The sequence below is a fragment of the Pseudoliparis swirei genome, chromosome 2 (genome assembly GCF_029220125.1).
Source record: "Pseudoliparis swirei isolate HS2019 ecotype Mariana Trench chromosome 2, NWPU_hadal_v1, whole genome shotgun sequence".
Lineage (NCBI taxonomy): Eukaryota > Metazoa > Chordata > Actinopteri > Perciformes > Liparidae > Pseudoliparis > Pseudoliparis swirei.
The window spans coordinates 6,411,490-6,435,865 of NC_079389.1; the positions used below are offsets into that span (position 1 = coordinate 6,411,490).

Consider the following 24,376-nt stretch of genomic DNA (forward strand, 5'->3'; position numbering starts at 1 on the left):
TAATCTAAGCTAATCTAATCATTCAGTCAGTGTATTTATTTCAAGTATGGGCCATGCTCCAAAATGAAAACACCCCCGAAGACACACTACTATCTTTACTGGTTGTGCAATTCACATCCTGCTGTTGCTCTGCCGTGTGACAGGTGGCGGTTACGATGTGGCGAGAGAGAAAAAGAGGAAGCTGCTAGCAAGTAAACACGGTAGAGATAACGATGTAGACAGGTGCAGGAGTTAAAAGAGATAAGTGAGATAAGTGAGTGACCACGAAGTCTTTCAATGTATGCATGGATGGGTATATGGGAGGATTGTGTTAAGACAAACTTGAAAAAAAACTTCATCTATCCTTTAATAGGTTGTGTAATGAAAGCTGAACTGTGTATAAATTATATTTGTTCAAGTTTAAAGTCAGATTCACAAGACTCACACAGAGTAAGAGCGAAGTAAAGTCATTATTTCCTATCACATGGCATGTTTTCGTTTCCATGGGACTGTTGTGACCGCTGCAACGTCCATCCACATGGTCCTACTTTGTTTTTACTGCGACCGTATATATATTTGTTCAGCCGTCCTGATAACGGTGTGTGTGTGTACTGTGCTAGCACTGTTTAACTCAACATCGTATGTAACTATAGAAATATTGAAGGCTTCTGTCATGTTTATTTTGCTTTTATTACAGTGCAAATGACGTAATGAACAAGCTGGACACTGCGCCTAAAAAAAAAGACATGGTAAAAAAGCAAACTGAAAAAGTTTCCTTGAACTAACAACTACAATAGTAACACAAAAGAGCGATTTGTAACTTTTTATGGGGATTTCAAATCCGTGTTGATGGTTCCCCTTCTCCAAAATATGTTCTACTTACTAACTAGATCAGTGGTTCTTAACCTTATTGGAGGTACTGATCCCTGCAAGCAGTGCCACCGCTCCCATAACGCGCACTACGCACTGTGCGTAGGGCACCAAGTCCTGAGGGGGCACCACAAAATAGGCAACTAAAAAAATCATCATCGTTATAATAATTATAATGCCGATATTATTTCAGTCTAGAAATATTCGGCACCTTTTAGGCATGTATATCACAAAACAGGCAGAACAACTATGGGTGACTATGGGTCAGTGGTTAGCAGGTCCGTCTTCAGGTTCAATCCCCGCCTTAGTCGATGTGTCCTTGAGCAAGACACTTAACCCTGAATTGCTCCCTATAGCTGCGTCTACAGTGTATGAATGTAACAGGAGTGTAAGTCACTTTGGATAAAAGCGTCAGCTAAATGACACGTAATGTAAAGAACAAGAGATATATTTAAGGCATGTATATCACAAAACAGGCAGAACAACTATGGGTGACTATGGGTCAGTGGTTAGCAGGTCCGTCTTCAGGTTCAATCCCCACCATAGTCGATGTGTCCTTGAGCAAGACACTTAACCCTGAATTGCTCCCTATAGCTGCGTCTACAGTGTATGAATGTAACAGGAGTGTAAGTAACTTTGGATAAAAGCGTCAGCTAAATGACACGTAATGTAAAGAACAAGAGATATATTTAAGGCATGTATATCACAAAACAGGCAGAACAACTATGGGTGACTATGGGTCAGTGGTTAGCAGGTCCGTCTTCAGGTTCAATCCCCGCCTTAGTCGATGTGTCCTTGAGCAAGACACTTAACCCTGAATTGCTCCCTATAGCTGCGTCTACAGTGTATGAATGTAACAGGAGTGTAAGTCACTTTGGATAAAAGCGTCAGCTAAATGACACGTAAGGTAAAGAACAAGAGATATATTTAATTGCTCAAAAAAGTTTTGATGGCAGAGAAGTAAAATAAATATAAATAAATACAAAAAGAGTCACCAATTTAGAAGTACTACAATAAATAAAAGCAAGAAATGTGGCGCTTCATTGAGCGGTGTTTTGTCTACTTGCACGTGTTCTTTGTCCAATACTCTCAGGTTTTCATTCCATATTTCTCATGAATAATATCTCAGTCAGTCAGCTAGTTTCTTGTGTGCATGAAAACATTATTCATAATCCTCTTGTTATCATCATATGTCGATGTTGTTGGTGGGAAAACATGAACCTTGGCAGTAAACGACAAAGCAGCCACAAACAGTTAAAGCCACTCCCTGCAATCCGTCTTCTGGTTTGTGGCTTCCACGCACATCAAAGAGAACCCTATGGCAGACAAGTTGAGACACATGATTAAAATAATGCACTCCATTCCAAATGAGTCTGCAGAGAGTTTCTACTTTTCTGCTACAAAAACATTTAAGGCACAAAACGGAAAAACAACCCCATCTTTAACACAGTAAACAAACAAAAATAATGGAGATAGTTGTACTTTATATTAAATGATGTATCCAGAAACAAAACTGTGATAATAAGGGTCATGAAACAGCCTGAATGCACTTTAACAAATTAAATATTAGACATTTTTCTCCTACCTCATCCTGAAGTTGATAATGTTCATGTGTGCTGGAAGCTGTTGGGACCTTTGACCTCTCTCCACGTGGCTCCTCCCCCGTCCTGTCCCCAATTATCAGACAAGAAAAGATTTCCTTAATATATTAAATATGTTTATATACTTAGCACTACTGTATATTATACTTAAGTGTTACTGTACTTGTACCTGAGACATTTCCTGGTTTTATACAAATACAATGCAACGACCACAAAGGCCATCAGGAGGAGCAGAAGTCCAAATAAGATGCAACATGTTTGGCAGGATTCTGAAGAGACAGGACACAAACAATAATACAGTAACAAGAAAAAATTACATTTAATATCAGGTATATCTAGTTAAATCTAGCTTATCCTATCCATCGCTGTGTTTGGTGGGTTACTGATCGATGCCTGATCCAATGTCCAGCTTTACATCTCCATAGTCGACTTAAAAGGATCATAGTTACACATTGTAATGCATTCTTTTAAATGCGTCGACATTTTACCAAACATTAACAAAGGAATGTGTAATATCATCAGAATCACAATCATATATTAGCTACGTGTGTAAGACACACAAATAATTTTACTTGGCGGCTGGTGTGAACACATTACAGACAAACAAAACAACAACCATCAAAAACAATCAACAGTCAACATATAAGATAAAATAAATCAAATAAATCTGTTCATGAGGGTCAGTGGGGGACCTGAGCTCTGTTCATGAGGGTCAGTGGGGGACCAGGGCTCTGTTCATGAGGGTCAGTGAGGGTCAGTGGGGGACCCGGGCTCTGTTCATGAGGGTCAGTGGGGGACCCGGGCTCTGTTCATGAGGGTCAGTGGGGGACCAGGGCTCTGTTCATGAGGGTCAGTGGGAGACCCGGGCTCTGTTCATGAGGGTCAGTGGGGGACCAGGGCTCTGTTCATGAGGGTCAGTGGGGGACCCGGGCTCTGTTCATGAGGGTCAGTGGGGGACCTGGGCTCTGTTCATGAGGGTCAGTGGGGGACCAGGGCTCTGTTCATGAGGGTCAGTGGGGGACCCGGGCTCTGTTCATGAGGGTTAGTGGGGGACCAGGGCTCTGTTCATGAGGGTCAGTGGGGGACCAGGGCTCTGTTCATGAGGGTCAGTGAGGGTCAGTGGGGGACCCAGGCTCTGTTCATGAGGGTCAGTGGGGGTCAGCGGGGGACTAGGGCTCTGTTCATGAGGGTCAGTGAGGGTCAGTGGGGGACCCAGGCTCTGTTCATGAGGGTCAGTGAGGGTCAGTGGGGGACCCAGGCTCTGTTCATGAGGGTCAGTGGGGGACCGGGGTTCTGTTCATGAGGGTCAGTGGGGGACCCGGGCTCTGTTCATGAGGGTCAGTGGGGGACCGGGGCTCTGTTCATGAGGGTCAGTGGGGGACCCGGGCTCTGTTCATTGAGGGCCAGTGGGGACTCAAACAACTTCCACAACAGACTCGAACACAGAACAGGAAAGAACACACTCACACATTAGACTAAAACGCACATTTCAAATCAAACCTGACCTCACCAGAAGTCACATGCACATAGACGTAGTTGCGTTTTATTCCATAGAGGTTCGATGCTTCACACTGGTAGAGGCCATTCAGGTCAGAGGTCATGCTCGGGAACTGTAGCGTTGCGCCGTCTACTTTAACAGTAGACTGAGGCCTCGACTGGTCGGATCTGAAGAAGACAGACGAGGCTCAGCAGTCGGCTAAATATAGACTTACAACCAGAAGAAAGGAACATGTTGAGTTGTGCTAAAAGTTGAATTCATTTCCATCTTTACCTCTAAATGTTTCTTTTCTTCCTCATTGAGACCTTGATGTGTTGTTTCCCTGTTGCCTGCTAGCACGCCACATCTTGTTTGTTTATCTGAAAATAGTCTACCAATGTAATGTTGCTCTATACCAGGGTTTTTTACCCGTCTCCTGCTCTTAAGATGGCTGTAGTTTCATGTTTAACAGACAGCTATTGTATGAGAGAAATATATACAAGAAAAAATGTTTAACCATTTCTTCAATTGATGATTGTATTGCCCAACCTCACAGGCTGCATTAGTAAGAGGAGATGGTCCCACTGTGAAGAGCAGACTAATAATAAACTGTGGCTAAATGTCATTTCGTATTTCACCACATGCTTCATTTGTTAGCTTGTTTTTAATCATATGATCTTTATTTGCAGATGGAGTTCACCCATTAAGAACGTATTGTCCATTTTGGCTGAGATTCAAAGTTCACTCTTGACATTGAAAACTAAAGATAATACATGTCTGTAGCAGGTCTCACGCCGCTACCCGTGGGTTTCCCCCACCAGCACCAAGGATCAGCCAGGCACCAAGAGGTTTCGTTGAACGACATGTTTATTTCTGCAACACACACACACACACACCAAGCAGACCGCAAGCCTGCGCCTCTGCTCACTTCCCCTCTCCCTCCAGCTCTGCTGCCCTTTTATACGAGCAGCATCGGCTGCTGACTGGTTGCCAATCAGTCAGAGCAGCTGACTGATTACCAACCAGCCAGCAGCCGAGGCCAGATTGGGGACAGCTGCCACAATGTCCCGTTATTGTTTTGCGTGGATCTTACTGTACGTCTTTGTTTTTCGCGGTGCAGCCGATTGATGACCGAATGGACCCGCGTGGGGGGGGGGGGGGGTGCTGCTAGTGACTTTTCATGCGCGCAGACCAGCATCTGAACTCTGCGGCGACCGCGATCAACACTTGCGTGACACTTGAGAGCCCTGCATTTATACACAGGGGGGCACATAACTTGCTCACCAGTGCGCGCACCAGCATCGAAGCTCTGCCACGCGAGCCGAGGGAAGAGTTGTTGACGGGGGGGGGGGGGGGGGTGCAAGTGACTTTTTTTCGCGCGCCGGCATCCGAGCTCTGCGGCGCGCGAGGCGGACATCGGAGTCGTGTTAACGCGACACGTAGAGACAGAATGACATGCTGCTGGTTCGAGACGACCAACAGACGGATTGGAAGCTCATTCTGCGCATGCGTTAAAAAAAAAAACTAGTTAAACCTGTAATTTAATTAACTGAGTTAACGCGTTATTTTTCACAGCACTAATAATTATAAAAGCTTTTCGTAACAGTGGAGCAACCCTCTCACCTCTGGAGAAAAACAAACCAAACAATGTTTCAAGGTCAAAGATAATTATTGTTTGTTGAAGTTTTCCACTAAAAGCGGTTCATTAAAGTTACTGTACCTGCTCCAGGTAATGTTTGCCTTTGGTTTGGCTTCGGTCACACATTCAAACGCACCCTCCGACGTTTCGCTGATGATCACGTCAATGGGTGAGACTGCGAGAGAAGGGGAGAGGGAACGAGGCGTGTTATTGCTGTGAGAAAAATGTTAATAACAGTTTATCAGAAGAATATTAAGCACCCATATTTGGATCTCATGTGCATCGATACAGTGTTGGCTTCCTTTCAGGACTCCTGATTGGACCTTTTAATTAGTTCCAAAGCAATTTCGGATTAAAGTACTTGGCGTGAGGAAGTAAGGGGGGGGGGGAGAGTGATATCTATAATTAACAAGATCCCTAATCATCAGGGGCGTAGTTCAGCCCCCCTAAAAAATGTGGCATTATTGGCTTTAACAGTTTTTGTGAAGTCATTAAATGAAACTATTGTTTCTCATATGGACTCATTATTTATAACTCTAACGTGCTACATATGTGCGTGCGTTCTGGTTTGTATGTTTTCTCCCCTTCAAATTACAATCCAAAAGCATATCATCATAATGCCCGGGCACTAGGACCTTGGGGAGGCTGCTGCGCTGGCTTTCTCACTCTGCCAAGTAACGTCTCTCGTCATCAACGTCAACCAGGAGTACAGACAGGAGTTTAGCTCAAAGTAAATGATGCACGGAGTGAACTGTAAGTCCAGGTAGTTCCAGAATGTGGCTTTATATATATAATTATGATATATCGGTAGTTGTTAACGAGTGTTACCTGCTTACATTGAAGTTTACTTGAGGCAAATGAAAGCGAAGAGTTAGAAACTGTCTCCAGTGAACAAGCAAATTTGAAATCTCTCTATTCTTTGCATTAATATATATATTATCACTGTATTTTCCCCATTCAATGGTATATTTGACACTGAACTAGTTCATCTTTATCTAAGTAATAGTGTCCAAATGAGCATAACATATAATTATGACCCTGAAATTCTGTCTCTTGTGTCAACATAGATTGAAAATCTCTTTCTGAATCAACTAATCTATAAACTGAAACAATGGATATCCAGGGGCCTCAAAAACATTGAAGCGTAATGCGGGCGCAGACATACACAGCCATGGGGCTTAGCCCCCCCCCCCCCTTTCTTTAAATCTTACAAACGCCCCTGCTAATCATTAAAGCTGGTAAGAGCATATTACTGGTGTCTGACTTTCAGAGGCATCTGTTTCTCAACACGATGGCACGAGTCCCGCCCTCCTGAAGCTGTAAACCTCGGGGAAACACTGAACTCGATTACTATTGATCAAAACAGAACGAGGGTTCGGCTGTAGCCGACTTGAAACATACTATTGAGAACATATTCGCTGACATGGACGTGATGAACACAGTTTTTATTTTTTTTCCATCGCGGACTTTTTTTTGCCTTAGGCGCTCGGGGAAACGGTTTAGGTGCGCGCCCAAATTTTATCTATGCAGAAAAAACCCTGATCACACAGCAATGCGTCAATAGACTATTGTAACTGAATACAGGGTTCTTTCATGACGAAGCTGCGGATGAGGTTTGTTATGGGCTCAGCTTTCCATGACCTCATTCAAACGTTTATAGAGTTCTGTTTGTCTTGGCTGATGGTTGGGGATTTCCAACAGTAAAAGGAGTTCACATGGCCCCGCAGGTGGAGTAAAACACCCAAACTAAAGCTCCATTGTGCGAAACAAGAAGGCAGCTGTCTACGTTTGAAACGGAAATGGGCTGCTAACCAGCTATTGGCATTGAGCCGTCACCTGACCCTGTGTTGTTATCCTTTGTCCTTCTGCATTCATGCTGCTTTCAATTCAGTTAATTTTTGTAGAGCCCAGAATCACAAATTTGCCTCAGAGGGCTTTACAATCTGTACACATACGGCATCCTCTGTCCCAGGACCTCACGTCGGATCAGGAAGAAATAGAAGAAACCTTCAGGAGAGCAACAGAGGAGGATCCCTCTCCAGGATGGACAGAACAATAGATGTCCTGTGTACAGAATGAACAGCGTTTACAGAGTTACATAAACACATTCCATGAATGATAAATAATGAGGAGTAGGCATGGACCACGATCCAGAAAATCACGATCCCTGTAAACAGAAGGGCCAAGGGGCAGTAGGCAGGACCGGTTCCAGATAGAGCCTCGATCCATGGAAACCTGAGAGACAAGAAGGCACATAGACTCTGGGGAGGAAGCAGAGTTAGTAATGTGTGATGGAGAGATGTAAATTCATCCATAAGTAGAGAAAGAAGAGGAGATAGGTGCTCAGTGTATCCTAAACGTCCCCCAGCAGCCTCTCAGCCTATAGCAGCATCTCTAGGTCTGGACCAGGTGACCCTGATTCAGCCCGAACTATAAGACTATAAAGAGGAAAGTCTTCAGTCTACTCTACATGAGGTGACTGTGTCTGCCTCCCGGACTGAAGGTGGAAGCTGGTTCATAAAAGAGCTTGATACCTGCTAGTAGTTTTTTATTATTCTTTTTTACAATACTGTCTTTATTCTTGTTTGGTCACTGTTAATTTTCATAGAATTGAATTGCAACAAAATAATCTAAACTCAAAACCACTTATTAGCTTTAAGAATAAAGGCTGACGCTTTGACTACGTGAAGCGATGGCGTTAACTTAATACATCCATGAATTATTACTATTATTAAATATAACGGACACACGGATGTCCAAGATGAGACCTCACATCGGATCAGGGACAACCCCCAAAAAACCTGTTCACGGGGGAAAAAAGGGAAGAAACCTTTCGGAGAGCAACAGAGGAGGACCCCTCTCCATGATGGACAGATGTCATGTGACCAGAAGGAATCATTACAGAGTTACAACACATTCAATGAGTATGACAGAGTGTATGAATAGTTGGCAGTAGGCATGGACCACGATCCAGACCTCATGATCCATCAGGCAGATGGAGGTAGAGAGGAGGAGTGGGCGGGGCATCAGCAGGGCCGTGGCATAGTTGGTGGTAGGTTAAGTGTTTCCTTTAGGACACTGATAACTGCAAAGCTTGATAGGAAGGGGCATTCCTCAATTTCCTTGTGAAAAACTCCCTTGAGTGCAGTGTGTGCTTCGCTCCACTGACTGAAGAAACACATCTTAACTCATGATTAATTAACTTGGTTCCAGACAAAAGAACCACAAGCCAAACATTCCAGGAGTGAAGCCAACCCCGTGGGAACGTCTGCTTCTGGCGTTAGTTGGTTCACAAGCTAGCCAGTGAGAGAACTAGCGAGATAATTATACTGCGTCTCCTCCTACGAAGCACTCACAGTAGATCTGTATGGTGAAGGGCAGGCTTTCTTCTTTCGACATGGCTGCACTGGTCACGACACACTCGACCGAGCGGCGGTCGATTTCTCTGGTCGGTACTCCAAACAGCGAGCTGACTGTGGTCGTCGTACCGTCGGCGTGCTCGCTGACGCTGATTGATTGACGCGCTTTTTCTCCCAAAGTGTCAGTGAGCCATTGCACCTCTGCAGGGGGCTTGGCACCAGCAGCCATGCAGGTGACGAGGGAAACCTCTTCATCCCCCACAGTGGGACAATCGTCCTTCAGGCTTGTGACCGGAGGGACTAGAAGAGTAAGAGTGAAAAAAAAGGAGAAGTCAACATGCAAGCATTAAGATTGAGGTTCTCTCCCTCTCATATTTTTGTCATACAACACATTATACCGAGCACGTTGAGAAGGATCGACGTCTTGACATTCCCGCTTGGGAACAACGTGATGATGCACGTGTAGGTGCCTTCGTCTTTCAACGTGATGTTGGATAACTTTAGAGTTCCATTGTCGGCACTAAAGTTCCCAATGAATTCAAATCGTTCGTCACGTCCGTCGATGAATTTTGGTTCAGTCTTACGCAAGATTGTGAGGAAATTTACATTCCGAGGTTCCTTCCGCCACGATATCTGGCTGACGATATCCGGATGACGTCGTCCAATGAGTTTGCACGGTAAGATGGCCGTCCCTCCTTGTACCAGGGTAATGTTTTCTCCAATCCCCGGCAGAGCTGTAAGGTGCATAAAATTCATCAGAAAGATCCCAAGTCAGGATGCACAAACCAGTTGCAACACACATTGGATGGTAGTGTTCACTGAGCAGAGCATCTGACAAACTTCAACTGGCAAAACTTGGCTGTGAGTTTAGAGCAGATGGGGAATTTGAAGCTTTCACAAAATGTTTTGGGAATGTCAGCGTCGTTTGGGCGTCCTCGGTAAACAGTGTAATGTTCACATGCAACTCAAGGACAGAACTCGGCTTGCACAGCAGGTTTTAAAGCTCATAATGCCACACCATCTGTCAACTGACTTCACGGTCCAATAAATGAATGTGAGCAAACATTAGTGTAATAACTTGTCAGCTGTACTCCTGACTTTGTGATTGTGGGGACAAAAGGGTCACAAGGGCCTAAACTCAATGTCATTTCACAAAACACAACGAAAAAGTTAGATACGTATAGGCAAAGGATTCCTCGTCGGCCTAGTGACGACGGAAAGAACTGTCTGAAGACAGCAAATACAAATAGCATTATATAAATATATATGTTATATCATAGTTCAGGGTTTAGGCTACAATAAACAGAAGTGGTTTGGGCTGTTTTTCACTGTGTTATTCTTGTTGTTCCCACAGGTTTTGAGAATAGACCGGCATTACTGTAGAGCGAGAGGGATGGACATTTTCCTGATGGCGCCGCGAAAGGTCGCCTCGGTGTGTTGGTGCGCGATGTTTTTTATTGTTTTCGTTTTAAATACTGTTTTCTGCTGGGATTCCCAGAGCTCTTTCACCAGAGAAGAACTCTTGAACATCAGGGGAACAACTCCAGCGGATTTACTTCCAACGTTTTTAACTTCTGTGGAGTTACTGGACATTTTTGTAAAAGGTGTGCTCACCTTCGCCCACGTGGTGAAACGCCGGCGGAGAGGGAAACGTTCGAGCGCTTGTGCGGCTACGGAAACGGGGATCTCGTACAGCGCTGCCGGGCATATTTCTCTCCAACGTCCGCTCACTGTGCAACAAACTGGACGAACTCCAGCTGCTGGTGGGGAGAGACAGAGACTTCTCCTCATCCTCCGTTCTGTGTTTCACGGAATCATGGCTTAGTGGCTCGATACCAGACTCTGCGCTCCAGCTCGCTGGCTTCCAGCTGTTCCGAGCGGACCGGGCCACGGAGCTCTCCGGTAAAAAAAAGGGTGGAGGAATCTGCTTTTACCTCAACAACGGCTGGTGCAACGACGTAACGGTGATTCTACAGCACTGTTCGCCGGACCTGGAATCTTTTATCATCCACTGCAAACCCTTCTACTCCCCACGTGAGTTCGCTTCATTCATCCTGGCCGGAGTTTACATGCCGCCGCAGGGGAACGTGAACGAGGCACAGCGGACCCTCGCCGAACAGATACGGTGTGTGGAGCGGACCATCCCGGACTCTTTAGTTATTGTACGCGGCGATTTTAACAAAGGATACCTCAGCCACGAACTCCCTAAATATAGACAGTTAATTAAGTGCCCTACCAGAGAGAAGAGCATTCTGGACCACTGCTACACAACAATCAGCAGGGCCTATCACGCCGTTCCTCGAGCTGCACTGGGAAACTCTGACCACGTCATGGTTCATCTGATTCCCTCATACAGGCAGAGACTAAAGCTCTGCAAACCTGTGGTGAGGAAGTTCAAGAAGTGGACCAGTGAGGCTCTGGAGGATCTACGGGCGTGCTTTGACTGTACTGACTGGGATGTCTTCAGGACTGCTACCAACAGCCTGGATGAGTACACAGAGGCTGTAACTTCCTACATCAGCTTCTGTGAGGACAGCTGTATTCCATCCAGCTCCAGGGTGAGTTATAACAACGACAAACCCTGGTTCACAGCGGAGCTCAGGAAGCTAAGACTGCAGAAGGACCAGGCATTCAGGAGTGGGGACAAGGACCTGTACACAGAGTCCAAATACAGGTTTAGCAAGGCGGTGAGAGATGCTAAACGACTGTACTCTGAGAAACTGCAACAGCAGCTCTCAGCAAACGACTCTGCTTCTGTCTGGAGAGGGCTCAGGCAGATCACCAACTACAAGCCCAAATCACCCCACTCCATGAACAATGTGCTTCTGGCAGATGAGCTAAATGAGTTCTACTGCCGCTTTGAAAGACAATGGAGCAGTCCTGAGACAATACCGCACACCCCCACTAACATGCCACAGACCATCAGCACACCCACACACAACCCATCAGGGGCTCACACCTCTGGAGCACCGTCCATCAACTCAGCGACGGCCCTCGTCATCCTGGAGAGAGCGTCAACAGGCTGTTTAAAAGCAGAACCCCAAAGCAGCGGGCCCGGACTCCGTCTCCCCTCCACCCTGAAGCACTGTGCTGACCAGCTGTCTCCGGTGTTCACCGACATCTTCAACACCTCCTGGAGACATGCCACGTTCCAGCCTGCTTCAAGGCCTCCACCATCATCCCGTCCCCAAAAACCCAAGATCACAGGACTCAATGACTACAGGCCCGTCGCCCTGACCTCTGTGGTCATGAAGTCCTTTGAACGCTTGGTCCTGTCACACCTCAAGACCATCACCGACCCACTCCTGGACCCCCTGCAGTTCGCCTACAGAGCCAACAGGTCTGCAGACGATGCAGTCAACATGGCCCTTCACTACATCCTCCAGCATCTGGACTCCCGAGGAACCTACGCCAGGATCCTGTTTGTGGACTTCAGCTCTGCCTTCAATTCCATCATCCGTCCCTGCTGCAGGACAAGCTCTCCCAGCTGCACGTGCCCGACTCCACCTGCAGGTGGATCACAGACTTCCTGACCGACAGGAAGCAGCACGTGAGGCTGGGGAAACACGTCTCAGGCTCCCGGACCACCAGCACGGGTTCCACCCAAGGCTGTGTTCTCTCCCCTCTGCTGTTCTCCCTGTACACCAACAGCTGCACCTCCAGTCACCAGTCCGTCAAGCTCCTAAAGTTCGCGGATGACACCACCCTCATTGGACTCATCTCTGGCGGGACGAGACCGCCTACAGGTGGGAGACTGACCACCTGGTGACCTGGTGCAGCCAGAACAACCTGGAGCTCAACGCTCTGAAGACAGTGGAGATGGTTGTGGATTTCAGGAGGAATGCAGCCCCACCCGCCCTCTCATCCTGTGTGACTCCCCCGTCGACGCTGTGGAGTCCTACCGCTTCCTGGGCTCCATCATCTCCCAGGACCTCAAGTGGGAGCTGAACATCGGCTCCATCTCCAAGAAGGCCCAGCAGAGGATGTTCTTCCTGAGGCAGCTGAGGAAATTCAACCTGCCAGGGAAGATGATGGTACAGTTCTACACGGCCATCGTTGAGTCCATCATCTGCTCCTCCATCACCGTCTGGCACCCTGCAGCCACAGCCAAAGACAAGCGCAGGCTGCAGAGCATCATCCGCTCGGCCGAGAGGGTTATCGGTTGCAATCTGCCTTCCTCCAGGTCCTGTTCACTTCCAGGTCACTGAAGCGGGCCAGAAAGATTGTCGCCGACCCTCCCACCCTGGACACTCCTGTTCGAGTCCCTCCCTCGGGAGGAGGCTGCGTCCATCATGACCACGACCTCCCGCCACACCAATAGCTTTTCCGACGGCGGTCGGGCTCATCAATGGACCCCGGGACTGACTGACTGTCACCCCCAGGACTACCACCTCTTCTTCCACCTTCCTCTCTCCTCCTTCTTCCCGCTCCTTCCTCTTCCTCCTCCTCCCTCTTCCTCCCTCCTCCTCCCTCCTTGCGTTGATTGTTGTTTGTCATGTCCAAATGTTGCACCTTCCACCAAAAAAAATTCCTCGTTTGTTTGTGAAAACATTCATTCTTTGGCAATAAACCTGTTTCTGATTCTGATTCTGATTCTGATTATATATATATATATATAATAACACTGTTTTTTTCAATGAAGATAACATTAAATGAATCAGAAATACACTCTATACATTGTTAATGTGGTAAATGACTATTGTAGGTGGAAACGTCTCCATAGGTGTCTAGAGACCCATCTCCAGTGTTCTCATGGTACTTTGTGTTATCGCCTGAGAAGACTAACGGAGGAGTAGGAAACCCTTGAAAACCCTCTTTACACAGCTGAACCCAGTTATGCTGGTGAGAGAAGCTATACAACTGGCCTTCCTTTGAGTTTGAGGTTTGAAGAACAAAATTAATATTTTAAATACAAATAATTATTTCTAACCTTGTCAATGTCTTGACTATATTTTCTATTCATTTTGCAAATAAAATAAATAAAAGTGTAATTTTTCATGTCAATACGAAATTGTCTTGGGGTATGTTTTGAATTGCGTGAATAGTGAATATATAAATGGTCATGGACACTGTTATAAAGCAGGATAACAACAGCGGATGCAGCGTTTCCATACCTCGTATTTAATAGAGTCGAATAGCAACAAAGTCTTATTTTGATCTTTTGCGTTTTCCACAACACAAAACTAGTCATGCAATTATTCTTCTGCCTGTGCAGCGCATTTGGTAAACATGTCTGTCTTCATCTCTCTGCACAACCCTGTATCACAAGAATTACATTCCCCCAGACCTAAAATGCAATTTGCAGTTAAGTTTGACTGAAACGTATTTCTCTCCAAATTACGTTTGACTGAAACGTATTTCTGTCGGTGTGTGTGAGTGTGTGTCTGTGTCTGTCATTCTGTGTGTGTGTGTGCGTGTGTAAGAGTGTGTGCGTATGAGAGTGTGTGTCTGTGTGTGTGAGTATGTGTGTGTCTCTGCCTGTGTGTGTGTACGTATGCGAGTGTCTGTGTTTCTGTCATTGTGTGTGTGTGTGTGTGTGTGTGTGTGTGTGTGTGTGTGTGTGTGTGTGTGTGAAGCGATGTATTAGTTTGCATGCATATCAGTGGAAGTTGAAGGGTAAATCATGTTTTATTAACAATTCCCAAATTATTTCCCAGATTTTTCCAGATACCTGCCCTTTTTGTTTGATGAGAAGTAAACACGCCCTGTAAATAACCCCATGAAGGGTTTATTGTTTTGAGTTGTTTGACTGTTTAGCATTTTCCTTATTGATTTAGATGTATGCCTTTTATATTGTCTTGTTTGAATAAATAGACGTTTTATACTACTTCCGCTTAACAGACAAATCTGACTTATATTTTGAAAGGTTAAAAGGAAGCGCACTTTTTTTTTAAGGTTAAAATGCAAACTTTATGATATAGATTACGGACAGATGCGCATTTTATAACAAGTTTAATTGTTGATTTGACCCGTATGGGACTAACTCTGTTAAGGTGGTGATAGTGTATGAGTTTTAATTAATGTATTGTCACCTAAAGAAAGAAAATAAAGGACAGTCACCAGCAGTAAGTCTTCACGCCAATTCATATGATCCGTTACAACGCTTATTGCTGTCAGAATACGCAGGCGAAACAACATATAACATAAACATAAATAAGACTAGAGGACGCTTTTTACAATTCATAACAGCATTGTAGAAAAGAGAGACAACAAACGGCAAAGATACGTTGATCAGAGACGTATTTGTAATTATAATACGTCAAATACAAACGTAATCTTAGGCCGTAAGGTGAACACTGTTTTCGTTTCAACCCGCTCCACAGTCGCGCATCTACACAATCGTTAGCTCATAAAAAAGAACGAGTTGTGCTAACCTACCAAAAAAAAGTCCGTCGCTGAATTTGCCGTCGATTCTCGATGCGACTATGTTTTATGCCGAACTAGTTTCTTCAGAGCGTAATAGGATCTTGGTCACGAGGGGTGGCACGGTTCGACACGTGATCGGTCTACACCAATGAGGTAGCTGCTTTTTGTCAACAGAATGGCAAGATGGCGGCTCCCGTGGTTGGATTCAACGTTGCCGATAAAGAGGAAAACACCCTTAAAAGTGGGCTAAATGGATTCTAAATAGTGCTGTATACATAGCCGCGTCCAATAAGAACAATGAGGCAAATATACGATCATGTTATGCTTATGTTAAGTCATTTAGATCAAGTTTGACATACCTGGGAATACACCTTACTGACGATCTAACATGGACTGTGAACACCCAGCACACACTGAAGAAATCAAGGCAAAGACTGTACTTCCTACCTCAGTAGGAAGTACAGTCTTTGGCAGTAAAAGTAGGATGTAGTCTTTTGGCAGTAAAAGGCAGTAATTGTACTTATACCAATGACCATTTGTTCGTTCGTTCATTCATTCTTCCACAAATGAAAACAACACTGATGAACAATAGAAACAATCTTTATGAAAAATATGACTGATATATAAAACTGTACAAAACTACAAAAGAAATAACATATTAAGGACGCTCAGTCCTCACTGTCAGTGTCAGGACAGTTGTCTTCCAGTTGCTCGGTGTCTTTGGTGTTGGCACAATTACAGCAACGACAGAAGTCTGTGCAACACAATCCTGCAGAAAAACAGGAACATCTTCCTGTCTCACAGGCACCTTTGCAGCCGCAGTGTATGACATGCAAAACACTGTCAGGGGCCGGATTTCTGGTCATCCAGGTGATGTGCAAGGTCCCATCCTCTATTTGCCAACCATATCCAGCAGGTGATGGAGCACTTATTTTTTGTTTGCGACAGGACCTCATTATTGCAGCCTGGTAGTTTGCCCGTTTGCAGTGCTGTTGGAGGGCATCAGTAGTTGGGGGAATGGATATTTCTGGCAAGGCTGATGATGCCATACAGAAAGCCTTGTACCTAGCTTCATTTACATTATCGGCAGCTGGCTGATCATATAAGTGGCACACATACTGGCAAAGAAGTGCAAATGTTGACTGCTCCAAGTTAAAGTGAGTACCTAAACTTTTAAAAGCCTTTAGGTACTCACCTTTCTCACATGCAACAGAAAATGTCTTTTTTTTCCCTTTGCCATAAAAGGCACGTGTGGAGTCACACCCAGAGAATGTGTGAATTCCGATCTCCGCCTTCTTCTATTGTCAGTTGGGCAAGGCTAGTGTCTAAACTCAAAACTGTGTCCCATGATGCACAATGTCCCAGTTTGTTAAGCAGTGACACAATGCGTGATGATCCTGTTAAATGTCGAACAGTCAAACCTAAAGTCAAGGACTTAGGTGTCTGCTTACGGCCCTTGGAAGCAAGGTACACAATGTCTTGACAAACAGACAACACTTTCAAGTGCAAGTCATCAGCAATGTCGACAAAATGATCCAGTGTTGGCTCCTCAGAGGCGCCTATAATCCAGTTTACTAGATTGGCGCAAGGGGAACAACAGTTTGTGCTTCAGTGACATTCAAATTTTCAGAGGTTGGAGGCCATGGGCATGACATGCCAGGAGTGTCACTAAGATGTCTTTTTAAGAACAACGCTGCTGTATATAGTGTCCTTGCATCCTCTTGTGTTGTTTGGCACTCTGTTGTCCCTTTTTCAGTCTCGCTGTCTGTCTGGCTCAACTCACTAGACTGTGTGGTTTCTGCACCTGATGGGTAAGGTAGCATGTCCACGAGTGTACCGGTTGACAGGGTCTCTGCAAAAACCAGCTCGCAGATGTTGCGCTTGGTGGGGATGTGAAACACCAGCTGGGGGAAATCATGAGCCAGCCTCTTCCTCAACATATCCTGTCTGCAACACAACAACACAGTGACAATTAAGAGTCACAGGAGTATCATGAAAAGCAGAGAGTGGTGCAGGTGGTACAAGACATTACAGGCTAGAACCTATATGCCATACAGCACATTTAACACCAAAGATGACCAAAAAAGGCACAACATCACGCACACACACTTCTCCTTGTTGTTTTTCAGGCCTCATCAAAAACCTGGTGTACTGATTATAACAGCCTTTGTGGTACTGCACCTCCAGAGCCACACAGTCTTTGTCTTTTATATGCAAAAGAATACTTTGGTCCTCCTTCAACTCGGCAGCTTTCTGCAATTGGCCTTAACAAAACAAAAAGGATAGCTCAATGAGTTTGTTGACATATCTCACACATAATTGTACCTTTCAGTCACTCAACCACAGTGTGTGTGTGTTTACCTGCTGTTAATGTTTCAGCCTTTGACAGAGTATCCCTTTGTCGTTTGCCTGCTCGGTTGACGAACTTCTCCTTTTTTTGGCAAATTATGCACAGGGCAGGAAGAACGGGGCCAGAGCCTGCGATTGGCAGCCCTGACCTGGATCGCAGTTTCTTTGTTGGACTCGTGCCGCTAGAAGTTGATGGAATGGCCTCGTGGTCTTCCATCGTTTCTTGTCTCACGTGCGAGACGTCTTTCCACCTTTGCCATGGATTTTTTGTCCGTAAATCTACGGTAGCACGTGTGATGGAAGCCAGGATCCTCGGGAATATTGTCAAACTCCACATCAACACAGTGTTTGAAGTTCTCAGCCACGTCCCGAGACTACTGCGGTCAACTCAGCCGACACTCGGATCTCCTTGGTCAACTCAGCCGACACTTACATTTCTGTGCACCTATAGACTGATGTTGACGGTAAACGCATTTGATCGGGAGCGCGCGAGGTTTTTGATAAAGTTAGCGTAAGGATTCACGTGACACAACATCCGTTTTTCAAAATAAGATGACAACAAATCATACACTAGCATATACAAGTAAACAATTAACTGACTTTGAATCTCTATAGATCGTTTCTGAGATTTAGCTTAAATTATGCTAACATAAAAACAATTATTTATTTATTTAAGAGTTTATAAAAATAAGTCAGACTTTTGTATGTTAAAAAAGTCCTGTATATAGATTTCCCCAAGAGTTCCAGGAAATGAATGATTCAGATGTGTTCCATACATATCTGAAATCCCCTACACTGGCAATCAATCAATTAGGACATTTTTCAAAGTAAAAGTCCTAAATGTTTACGAGTAATCGGTCATTTCTTTCATGTTTGAGGTGCTTTATATATGTTTTTCCTCAAAACCCCCGGCAGTGACTGATGCAGCCGTGTTCAAGACAATCCTGACTTCCATTATCCTGGGAATAAGGCATATTTACTGTCCCAATTGGGAGATAGATCAACTTTGAGGACTACGAAGGAATCGTGTCTTTTGTGAATCTACACAACACTCACTGGAAGTTTCTGGTTAGTAGGAACTACATTTATATTCATCATTATGGTCTTTTATTGTTTTATGGATCTTGTGAATAATCTTTGACTGATATTTCATGTCATTCTTGTGTTTTTAGTACATCAGTGCTGCCCAAGGCAGCATTTATTTGATGGCCCCATTCCACACATCCACAGAGCTGGCAGACTCCAACAATGCTGCCAAAAGATTCCGGTACTTTTCTAATTTTATTTTTTTGGGACCTAAATACATGTATTTCATTCCCTTATATCTATCATGTATTGTAATAATTATGGTACAGGTGATAAAAGAAATGTAAGTATAGAGGCAACTATCAGAAGCAGGTATAGTTCGAATTGCATAACCCCTTAAACCAAGGCCTGAATCATATTCCCTGAATCAGGGAATATCTTGTTACAGAGGTTCTAAACCCATTTACATCGTGTCACCCAAAGTTAAAGTTTAGCATGTGGCTGGGACTTTGTAAGAATGCAGTGAGAACCCACGTGCAATTAGACAGGAGACTGAAGCAGCATTCAATTAGTTTAATTCTCTTTGCACGACAGCCAAACAGTATGTCTAACTTAGTTAGTTGGTGACCTCTAATGTGCTGTGCAGAAATAAAAAAAACTAAGACAGATTAGAAGTTGAAAAGAGAAGCCTTTCTCTGTATGGTACGAATGAGTGAATCGATATTTGATTAAGCACAGAAAACATTATATAACAGAGCCTATATAGTCTGAATGTTAAGAAACAGTTGAAGTCAAAGATTAGACAAGGATGTTATTGGGTTGGTTCATGAAGCTTACAAACTGCTGGATAGCTCCCTTGCTGTTCCCGGGAGCAGGAACAGCACCTTGGAGAGCGTTGCAACGCACAGTCTGACAGACAGACAGAGACACAGATTATATCACGCACTTTTAGTTATGTCCAATATTTCTGGATGTAAGGCTTTGACGAGTTACAGAGGCTTCCAGAAAGATGTTGTCAAAATGTGGGAGCCCAACAACTTACAGAGACATTGACGTCGTTTTCGCATATTACATACAAATTTCATGTGTATTGTACATATAATTCACACTGACATTTTCATGAAATATTCTCACACAGTGAGTACTTCAAAATGCGAAGGATCTGCCACAGCAAGTCTGACTGGGTGGATATCAAATGGAAGGGAGCGGTTCTGCAACATCCAGTGCAGCAAGATGGCAACAGCTGTGGGTTGGTGGTAATCATGGTGAGATTAATATTTCTCTAAGACCAAGCTTTTCCCAAATTAATATTTATCAATTCTGTATTTTTGATTTTAGTTGGTTTAAAAGCATCTGCAATCGCTCACATGTACATCACATATTGTGCCATTGTTTAGATGGCAAACGGAGTCATGGAGGCCTTCCCAATCATGCCAAACATGGTATTTGGCACGACAATAAAAGAAATGGAAGATCAGTGGATACAGTTCGCTCTGAAAATATTGAAAGCATCCGATGAGTGAGAACTTTTGCTACCTACCCATATTTTTGTTGTGTCGTACTCAAGATCTAATAAGTGTATTTTTATCTTAGTGTTTGAATCGGAGTACAAATGTTCGATGTGCTCGGCCAAAAAACCACCCGGTCCAGGGCCTGCTTTCACTGACTGGGTAAGTAATTATTTGACTCGCATCATTGTTTGTTTGGGCAATTTGAACATATTATGTGAAAGATAAGAGGGATTTACGTTCAACAAGTCATGGAGAATGACATGCAACAAAGAGCTCTGGCCGGAGTCCTACCAGTTCATCATCCGTTTTAGTCTTCTGACTGCATGATAGTGTTTATTATTTTAAGATTGTTGACATCATGTGATGGTGTGCTGATAAATGATCAAATGAGAAGAAAAAAAAGTTTTAAAAAAAGGCTATTATTTTGAAGGTAAGATCATTTTAAAATAAAATGTATACATTATTATTTTGGCCCCCAAACTGTTGAACATTGTAATAAATGTAGCACATGGTGTAATAAAAAAAAAAATGTTTTAATTGTAAAACATTATTATATTAAGCTCCAAACTGTTACATTTTAAATAACAAAACAGCATGTAACCGTGGTCAAGTTAAAGGTGATTAATTTCCCCTCTTTTTTTTAGATTCAGTCAGTGCGTTTACATGATGGTATAATTCGAATCTTGCTTTAGTCGGACTATGCTATCTTTTGGGGGATCTGCTATTATCCCAATATACATGGCAGTGAGTAATTCGAATCATTGGCCGAAAGCATGTCATATCCGATACGATAGGTGGCGCTGTTTTCATTACAACTCGTGGTGATACAGCCATTTCCGCTTGACCTCTTCACCACCACCAACAACAACAACAACATCAACATTTCGAGAAAGAACCATGAACTTTAGTATGTTCAACTCCTTCAATACATTAAGCATAAATTCTGTCTGCTCTTCAGTCCAGAAATGTGTGGTGGCTCTTGTGTTCTCCATAGCGTTGTTTGCAGCGCCGCTCTCATAACGTGCACTACGCGCTGCGCGTAGGGCACCAAGTCCTGAGGGGGCTCCACAAAATAGGCAACTAAAAAAATCCTCATAGTTACAATAATTATAATGCCGATATTATTTCAGTCTAGAAATATTAGGCGCCTTTTAGGCATGTATATCACAAAACAGGCAGAACAAGAGATATATTTAATCGCTCAGCACCCCCCCCCCCCCCCCCACATTAACACTTCTCGGGTCGCATCGCTCTGCCGTAATGCGCGCCGACACATCCGCGCACACAGATGAGCCCCCCCCGTCGACAACAATCGCCGTGGGTCACTTTCCTATCTCAGAGGGGCATCATGAAGGAGTTATGCTTAGGGCACCAACATGGTTAGCAGCGGAACTGGTTGTTTGTTTTCTGCCGGCCAGGCTCCCGGCAGTGACAACTTATCGTCTCTTTTGACTTCCGGGTCACGACATGGGAGGGAGGGGGGAGGAGGGCGGCGGGATCTCAAGCATGCGCAAAGACGCAAATTCCAGTTCCTAATCCAATTCACCGTTACATGCCGCGATAGTCGAATTATCAACCGGATCGGATCGAGTTATCCAGGGGTGTTAATCGGATCGTAGTCGGACCGCACATAGTCGAACAAAGGTGTTTACATGAAACGGATAATTCGATTTCAGTCCGACAAAGCCAGTTATTCGAATGCATGTAAACGCACTAAGTGTGACAGCTGTTCCCGCTGGTTCCACAGCCAGTGCCTCGGAATGGACATACAAACACTTCAGAAAGCATCACATTCCAACTGGAACTGCTGTCTGTGTCCCTAATTCTGTGCAACATTTTTTCCATTTATTATTTTCCATTTATTCTAATTTGTGCAAAATAGTTTTATTTTATTTTTTCTGTAATTGCACTTTAGATAATTCACGGTTCAAATGTGTCACTTTAATGTTCTATCATCGTAATTTTCAAAAACACGGCTGCATCAGGCACTGCAGGGGTTTTGAGGAAAAACATATATAAAGCACTTCAAACATGAAAGAAATGACCGATTACTTTAAACATTTAGTACATTTACTTTGAAATATCTCTCAATTGGGACTGTAGATATGTCTGATTCCCAGGATAATGGAAGTCTGGATTGTCCTGAACACAGCTGCATCAGTCACTGCCGGGCATTATGAGGAAAAACATATATAAAGCACTTCAAACATGAAAGAAATGACCGATTTCTTTAAACATTTAGGACTTTTACTTTGAAATATCTCCCAATTGGGACCGTAGATATGTCTGATTCCCAGGATAATGGAAGTCTGGATTGTCCTGAACACGGCTGCATCAGTCAATGCCGGGCATTATGAGGAAAAACATATATAAAGCACTTCAAACATGAAAGAAATGACCGATTTCTCGTAAACATTTAGGACTTTTACTTTGATTCAAGATTCAAGATGTTTTATTTGTCACATACACACACAGGGTGTGCAGTGAAATGAAAGTGGCAATGCTCAGCAGGAATGTGCAAGGGCAACAAGTACACACTATTTACAATAAAAAACAACACAATATTTACAGTACAATATTTACACTAAGTGTGTGTGTGTGTGTGTGTGTGCCTAAGAGGGGCAGTTGTGTGGGTCTATGTGGGGGTCCTGGTCCTGAAATATCTCCCAATTGGGAACGTAGATATGTCTGATTCCCAGGATAATGGAAGTCAGGACTGTCTTGAACACAGCTGCATCATTCATTTCCTGAAACTGTTGGGGAAATCTATATACAGGAATTTTTTAACATACAAAAGTCTGAGTTTTATTTCTATAAACTCTTCCTTGGTACAGTAAAACGTTTTAATGTGGGTGCTCTCCTGTGTGCGCGGATGTGTCAGCGCGTAACACGGCAGAGCGATGCGCGTTATGGGAGCGGCGGCGCTGGGCTTAGCCCAGAGGAGTGAAGCAGCGAAATTTGTAGACATAGAAACACTCTCAGACAGAAGCTTGCTGTTACGTGCGCCTGCTGCCAGTCTGACTCCGCTGTTTTGGGTGAATGACGTCACGTGCGACCTGGAGGTGTTAACCACTTGTGTGCCAAATCTTTTTGTTTTTGTTTTATTAACATTCGGGGCTAATTAAAAAACCACACTTTGGGAATCCCTGTGCTAGTGTATGATTTGTCGACATCTTATTTTGAAAAACGGATGTTGTTTCACGTAGTTCTTTCCGCTAACTTTGTAAAACCGGATGTTGTGTCACGTGAATCCTGCCGCTAACTTTATCAAAACCCTTGCGCGCTCCCGATCGAATGCGTGTACCGTCAACATCAGTCTATAGGTGCACAGAAATGTAAGTGTCGGCTGAGTTGACCAAGGAGATCCGAGTGTCGGCTGAGTTGACCGCAGTCGAGGACGCCATCTTGCCATTCTGTTGACAAAAAGCAGCTACCTCATTGGTGTAGACCGATCACGTGCCGAACCGTACCACTCCTGGTGACCAAGATCATATTACGCTCTGAAGAAACTAGTTCGGCATAAAACATAGTCGCATTTGTCGGCGTGTCTATTCTTGTTCGATGAAGTTAGGTTTTTTTTTAAATAAATGAAAGTATTTCGCCTACCTTCTCCAACGATGCACAGGAAGGTCGACACCAGGAAACACAGAGCGGCTCTCCCGATGAAACACCTTTTCCATGGCATAGTGTTCAAGTTAGACGGAGAATTTACTGGATCCATCCATAGACGTGTGATTCTTCTTCTTTTTCTCCTTTTTTTCTGCTTTGTCTTCTTCTTCTTCTTTGGGTTCTACTGATGGTTGGCAAAAGGCTGTTTGGTGCATTACTGCCACCAACTCAAAAATGGACGTCACTATTTAAAGGGGACATATTATGAAAATTCCACTTTTTTAGTGCTTCTATACGTTAATTTGGGTATCTGGCATGTCTCCCAACACAAAAACGATGGGGAAAAAAACAACTCACGCGGCTTGTTGTGGTTCCTCTATATCAGAAACGATATGCTTGAGTGCGTCAAATGGGATCACCACCAACGTCTACGTAGATTTTGAGGCACGCCCATGTAGGGAGTCTGGCTCAGGCACGTGCACAGATAGAGCCCTAGTGGTGCTCAAGCACCAGCCCTTTTGCCCTGGATGAGAAAAGTGCCCTTTTTGCTGGAGACACATTTTTTTCATTCATCAGTATTTAAGAATAAA

The 24,376-nt window shown here is 44.2% G+C and overlaps 1 protein-coding gene and 1 long non-coding RNA gene across 4 annotated transcripts; both read right to left on the reverse strand.

Annotated features, from left to right (window-relative positions):
* Positions 1-637: 637 nt before the first annotated feature.
* Positions 638-24,185, reverse strand: si:ch211-214p13.3 (nectin-4). Of its 2 annotated transcripts, XM_056425556.1 has the most exons (8): positions 23,784-24,185; positions 9,532-9,659; positions 8,923-9,225; positions 5,648-5,741; positions 3,961-4,115; positions 2,620-2,719; positions 2,435-2,516; positions 638-2,165 (listed from the first exon to the last, which is right to left on the reverse strand). In XM_056425556.1, exons 1-8 carry the CDS (start codon positions 23,855-23,857, stop codon positions 2,154-2,156), a joined length of 948 nt encoding a protein of 315 aa, XP_056281531.1. In that variant the 5' UTR covers positions 23,858-24,185; the 3' UTR covers positions 638-2,153. The 2 variants fall into 2 exon arrangements, with proteins under 2 accessions (XP_056281531.1, XP_056281541.1); XM_056425566.1 differs by lacking the exons at positions 638-2,165; positions 2,435-2,516 and having other exon boundaries at positions 2,632-2,719; positions 3,937-4,115.
* LOC130200988 (uncharacterized) lies at positions 15,876-18,057 on the reverse strand. Of its 2 annotated transcripts, none has more exons than XR_008833113.1 (3): positions 17,653-18,057; positions 17,401-17,555; positions 15,876-17,238 (listed from the first exon to the last, which is right to left on the reverse strand). It is a non-coding gene; the product is annotated as an uncharacterized LOC130200988 (long non-coding RNA). The 2 variants fall into 2 exon arrangements; XR_008833111.1 differs by having other exon boundaries at positions 17,395-17,555.
* Positions 24,186-24,376: the final 191 nt, after the last annotated feature.

Bases quoted from the DNA above. Each gene is read 5' to 3' on its own strand.
- si:ch211-214p13.3 (XM_056425556.1), bottom strand. From the start codon at position 23,857: ATGGAAAAGGTGTTTCATCGGGAGAGCCGCTCTGTGTTTCCTGGTGTC. The intron at 5,742-8,922 runs GTGAGTGCTTCG...CTTCTCTCGCAG, and splicing joins CTTCACCATACAGATCTACT to TCTCACCCATTGACGTGATC. The intron at 2,720-3,960 runs GTGAGGTCAGGT...CTGTCTCTTCAG, and splicing joins CTATGTGCATGTGACTTCTG to AATCCTGCCAAACATGTTGC.